Source organism: Cherax quadricarinatus, chromosome 84 (assembly GCF_038502225.1).
Source record: "Cherax quadricarinatus isolate ZL_2023a chromosome 84, ASM3850222v1, whole genome shotgun sequence".
In the NCBI taxonomy this organism is placed as follows: Eukaryota; Metazoa; Arthropoda; class Malacostraca; order Decapoda; family Parastacidae; genus Cherax; species Cherax quadricarinatus.
This window is the reverse complement of record NC_091375.1, coordinates 506630-512629: the sequence shown is the minus strand read 5'-3', so window position 1 is coordinate 512629 and position 6000 is coordinate 506630. Positions and strand designations below refer to the sequence as shown.

General features: G+C 41.0%; 1 protein-coding gene across 6 annotated transcripts in view; it reads right to left on the bottom strand.

The window, feature by feature from the left end:
• The window catches only part of LOC128704427 (myogenesis-regulating glycosidase), a 127335-nt gene that overhangs the window by 38210 nt on the left and 83125 nt on the right, over positions 1–6000 (bottom strand). For all 6 annotated transcript variants that reach the window (XM_070102930.1, XM_070102931.1, XM_053799571.2 and 3 more), the window contains 3 exons: positions 3477–3572; positions 476–571; position 1 (listed from right to left, as the gene is read on the bottom strand). The exon at position 1 is cut by the window's left edge and continues 229 nt beyond it. In XM_070102930.1, the coding sequence (XP_069959031.1) occupies position 1; positions 476–571; positions 3477–3572 (193 nt within the window). The remainder of the gene's footprint in view (positions 2–475; positions 572–3476; positions 3573–6000) is intronic.

The window sequence follows — 6000 nt, the reverse complement described above, 5'->3', positions numbered from 1 at the left end:
CCTTTGGGTTAAATAGGAAGTTTAGTTTAAAAAGACATGTGAACAAACGATATCTATTACCGAGGTTTATACCAAATAGGAAGTTTAAAGGAATAATAAACAATACAGATGTATATTTGCATACAGAAAAAAGTATGTGCTACTCAAAAAGAAACCAAATTTGAATGTGAAACACCTGGATATCTTTGAAGAGAAAATGAGATTTTTCAAAAAATGTGAGACTTCCAAAGTGCTCCAGACCTCATCTTTACCCTATGTGAACCAGACTTGATAATAACATTATGTGAATCAGACCTAATCCTAACCCTACATGAACCAGAGCTGACATTAACCTGACCCATAACCATGTGTGACCTGATCTTAACCCTGTGTGAGCCAGACCTGATCTTAATTAACCCTGTGTGAAAAGACTTTCCTATTCACCCTGTGTGAGCCAGACCTGACCTTTTAACAATGTTACACCCTCAACACTGACCTTGATAAAGTAACCATGCTGGTCAGCGTACTCGAAGGCTTCACAATTGTCGTTAATGAAGGGGTGAATCCACAAAGTCACCCGGAAACCCTCGCTCTGCAAAGGCGAAGTGGATAGCCCAAAATGCTTGACATAGCAAGGAGCTTTCCTCAAAATGTGCAAAATAAGATGTAATTCCACAGATGAATGAATGCACTGTAATTCTAGGAAATAAAATATGACTGTAGTCACAATGGTGGCGACATATTGAAGTACCTTTGTTTTGTAGCTAACACACAGTGATGCAACTACAGTGTCTTCTGAGCAGAATACTTTCTTTTCTAAAACATTGTCAATGAGGCAACACAACATTAGTTTGCATGTTGTCAGTCTAAATTAATTTTTTCCATTTCTGTTAGGAAAAACAAAATAGTATGGAGAGAGAGAGAGAGAGAGAAAGAGAGAAAGAGAGAGAGAGAAATATAGAGAGAGAAATAGAGAGAAATAGAGAGAGAAATAGAGAGAGAGAAATAGAGAGAGAGAAATAGAGAGGTAGAAATAGATCAGTCTTGGTTTGGCTTTCGTTGTAGAGAGGCTGCTACTGCTAAGTACAAGGCATGGCAAAGGTATAAGAGACATCCTACCACCTATAACAGGAACTTGCACAGGCAAGCCTGTAGGCATATGGGTGATGTTCAAAAGTGGGCCATTGCTAAATGGGAGGTGGACACTAAAAGAAAACTAGCATCAGATAGGGTAGGCTCCAAAACCTGGTGGTTCCTGGTCAAGGGCAGACAAGGTTATCTGCCTGATGAACCCATTCCACCTCTAAATCGACAGGATGGGACCACCTCTACTAGTAGTCAAGAGAAGGCGGACCTCTTTGCTGAACACTTTGCTACCAAAATGCAAGTTCCTGATCCAGCAAGGGACCCTCCTTGGCTAGCTGCAAGAATTGTGTCAAAACTGTCAGTGGTGGCAGTAAGGCAGGAGGAGGTGCATTTCCTTCTTAAATCGCTTGACCAAGAAAAGGCCGTGGGCCCAGACAAATTGAGCCCAAGATTGCTGAGAAGATGTGCAGACCAGCTAGCAGCACCTCTAGCTGGCATCTTTCAGCACTGCCTAGTACAGTGTAAATGGCCCTCTCTATGGAAAGAGGCAAATGTAGTCCCTGTTCACAAAAAGAAGAGCAGAGCAGAAATCAGCAACTACAGACCAGTGTCACTCCTGTCAATCACTGGTAAGATCCTTGAGACAATAATCTCAAGACAAATGACAGAGTTTTTTGACTATCACTCACTACTTTGTGATCGTCAATATGGCTTCAGGAAAGGTTACTCTGCTGCTGATCTGTTGTTAAACCTCTCCACTAAGTGGCACCAGTCACTGGATGAATCCAAAGTCAGCTGTGTGGTAGCACTGGACAATGCTGGTGCTTTCGACCAGGTGTGGCACCAGGGCCTCTTAGTAAACTTTAAGCACTGGGAATTGCAAGCTCTACGCTATGTCTCCTCAGTGATTACCTTCATGGTAGATCTCTAAGTGTAGTTCTCAATGGAACGGAATCAGCAAGACATCCTATTGGGGCAAGTGTTCCACAAGGAAGTGTGCTGGGACCATTGTTATGGAATGTCTACTTCAACGACCTTCTTCATCTCATCCCAGAATCACATGCACGTGCAGATGACTGTACACTGACATTCACTTATCCAAGAGAAGAAATGCCAGCTGCTCTAAGCTACATCAATCACCAGCTGAGAGCTATATCAGCTTGGGGAAATAGATGGCAAGTAACATTTGCACCTGAGAAAATGCAAATGATGATTGTCTCTAGGCACCATGATGGTAATGCTGGTGCAGTAGTAAGGATGAATGGGAGGGTGTTGGCACCTGGAGAAGAAGTTGATATCCTTGGGGTGAAATTTGACTCCAAACTAACCATGAAGAACCATGTTGTAAATCTTGCAAACAAGGCAGCCAGGAAGCTTACAGCACTTCGCCATATCTCGCATCTGCTTTACAGTAGGGGTTGCAAGATTCTGTATGAGGCACAAGTACGCTCACACCTTGAGTATGCTCCACTTTCTTGGTTTCCCTGCCCCCCCTCTCATCTGCGACTGCTTGACAGAGTAGACAACAGAGCAAGACGTCTCATCTCTCGCCTGGACCCATCCTGGATAGATCTGTCATTTCAGCAGAGCCTTCAACATAGGAGGGATGTGGGTGGCCTTACTGTTATGTACAAGGCCAATATTGTCAAAGTACCACACTTGGATCCACTTCGAGGACAGTGTGAAACAAGCTTTTATGCCCCAAGACAGGCAGAAAGCAGCAACTTCACTCTGGCTGTACCCTTCTCCAGAACATCACTCCATCTGAGATCATATATACCCAGCATGACTCGAGTATGGAACACATTCATATAGCATAATGATGTCAACGAGATAAAGTCAGTTGATCAAATGAAAATGCTGGCCCACAGATGGCTCCAATTTGATCCTGTTCCCTACTTGTATGTCTCATAACAATAAAAATGCTTTCAAATGAGCTGATGTAGGTAACAGCTCTTGGCTTGCCAATAAAGTTAGGAATCCTTAACCTGTAAATAGCTTGTCAATAAAGCTAGGGATCCTTAACCTTGTCAAACCCTGTGAAAAAAAAAGGGTAGAAATAGACAGAGGTAGAAATAGACAGAGGTAGAAATAGAGAGAGAAAGAGAGAGAGAAAGAGAGAGAGAAAGAGAGAGAGAAAGAGAAAGAGAAAGAAAGAGAAAGAGGAGAGAGAGAAGAGAGAGAAGAGAGAAATGAGCTGATGTAGGTAACAGCTCTTAGCTTGCCAATAAAGTTAGGAATCCTTAACCTGTAATATAGCTGTCAATAAAGCTAGGGATCCTTAACCTTGTCAAACCCTGTTTAAAAAAAAAAAAAAAAAAAAAAAAAAAAAGAGAGAGAGAAAGAAAGAGAGAAAGAAAGAGAGAACGAGAGAGAGAGAGAGAGATACATAACAAATCACAGCTACGAACATGGAGTTGGTCAACCATGGCCTTGGGGTCGGGGAAGCGGTCAGGGTTGAAGACAGCATTACCATAGCAGTTTTCCCAGTTGTCATCGATTTCAACCTGCAGGGCAAGGAATGGAAGGTTAACACAAAGCAGTGGTTTGGTCTTCAGGAAACAGCACTAGTGTCTTGTGATGCAGCTTTTTGTCAGAGTGAAATGCAGCTTCCACCCCAGTCCCACCCTGATGTTGACAGAGCACCAGATGTTGCCGTCTTGTCTGTTCCCTCAGGTAGAGACTCAGAGTGGACAAAAGTATGAAAATATGGAGAAACAAGTAATAAAAGGGAAATTTCTAGAATTTGAGAGAACGGAAGGTAGTGCTCTGTTCTCTTGGAAGTGTGCTGCCACCACCTGCTCTTTTAATAGAGGAAGAGATGAAAGTAGCTATAGTCATAGGAGAAGGGGAGGGAGATACAGAGTTTGGGTTAGAGCAGGAGAAAACCCAGGGAGAAATAATACAGGATAGTTATAAGAAAGTGATCCTGATAAGAATTAGTATTAGTCTGCCCGAAATGCCTAGGCATGCTAGTGCTAGTGCCCTTCTTTATAATTCATATTTTATAATATGTAAACCCCACATTGTAATCTTTAGAGAGAAATAAACATTTCAATTTCAAGTACTGGCTCTTAGGGTAGCTTGCCCTTAAAACTGAGCAGTAGGTGCCTCATCAGGGGCTTGACTCTCCAAAAAAAACAAAAATGATACCAGTATATTATTCAATTTAACCTCGGACAAGTAAGTAAGCTTATTCAGGTGTACACAAATACAGTTACATAGATTATCATACATAGCAGCTTATGTGTAGAGAACCTGGGATAACCCAAAAAAGTCAGAGTGACTTACTTCCATTGGGATCCTTATGTACATGGCTCAAAGGGATAAGTAAAACATACCCAGATAAAACCATTTACAATTTAATAAACACATTTCAAGAGTATCTGAAATTGTTGGCACCTAAGGTCTTAGGATCATCCCCAATATTATAGCAGGACCTGCTTACTGATATTAAAGCTACCTCCCCACACAGTTCCTAAGGAACACCCTTGCTTTACCATGCTGTCTGGGGGTTACCTCCCTTGTTTTAAATGCCTCGATACATTCCTTCTTCAGGCTGCTACTGAGATTTTCCAAATCCCAGATTACAAGCCTGATCCTCAAGGGTTAGGTTGTTCAAGGTCTCTTTAGCACTATATCCTCTCCTCAGTATCTCTGGTTGATCCTGCTAACTCTTAGGCATCTCTATACAAAGAGGAGGTCAACTCACAATAATTATTACAGTGAAAACTAATATTAGAAAAAAAAAAATCAGATATAAAAAAATGAACTTTATACATAATAATAGAACAGAATGAGAGGATGGTCACACCTACAATACATTTCTTGAGTTAATTTACAGCTTTTACAGTAATAATGATATTTTCAAAACATCTACAGATGCTATAATAATAATAATAATAATAATAATAATAATAATAATAATAATAATAATAATAATTTAGGTAGTAGGCTGGTAGACAGCAACCACCCAGGGAGGTACTATTGTCCTGCCAAGTGAGTGTAAAACGAAAGCCTGTAATTGTTTTACATGATGGTAGGATTGCTGGTGTCCATTTTTCTGTCTCATGAACATGCAAGGTTTCAGGTACGTCTTGCTACTTCTACTTACACTTAAGTTACACTACACATACATAAACAAGCATATATATATGCACCCCTCTGGGTTTTCTTCTATTTTCTTACTAATTCTTGTTCTTGTTTATTTCCTCTTACCCCCGTGGGGAAGTGGAACAGAATTCTTCCTCCGTAAGCTAAGCGTGTCGTAAGAGGCGACTAAAATGCCAGGAGCAAGGGGCTAGTAACCCCTTCTCTTGTATATATTACTAAATGTAAAAGGAGAAACTTTCGTTTTTCCTTTTGGGCCATCCCGCCTCGGTGGGATACAGCCAGTGTGTTGAAAGAAAGAAAGGTAAAAAAGACACAGATGGAACTAATGTGACATTTTATTGTGGCAACCTTTTGCTCTCCCTCTTTGTCAAGCCGTAATAGCTTGACAAAGTTCCTGGAGAGCGAAACGTTGCCACAGTATAATATCATATTAACTGCACTTGTCCTTTCACCTAACATATTGTCAGTAATTCTACCATTATCAATAATATATACTATCTAGTTGATGATTTTGTCCCTGTCTAGACAGAGAAAAGTAAAGCAGAAGGCTCTCCCACTCCTCCACTAGCATAACTAAATAAATATACACAAATAACCCGCACATAGAAGAGAGGAGCTTACGATGACGTTTTGGTCCGACTTGGACCATTTACAGTCACTCTAATGAAAAGGAGAGGAGGAAGGAGTAAATATAGGCAGGAGGTGGTAGTAGTAGTAGTAGTAGTAGTAGTAGTGGAGGTAGAAGGTAGTAGTAGTGGGGAAGGTATTAAGGAGGAGGTGGAGCCAGTCAAATACGAAGAAAGAGGAGCACTGCAAGGGAGT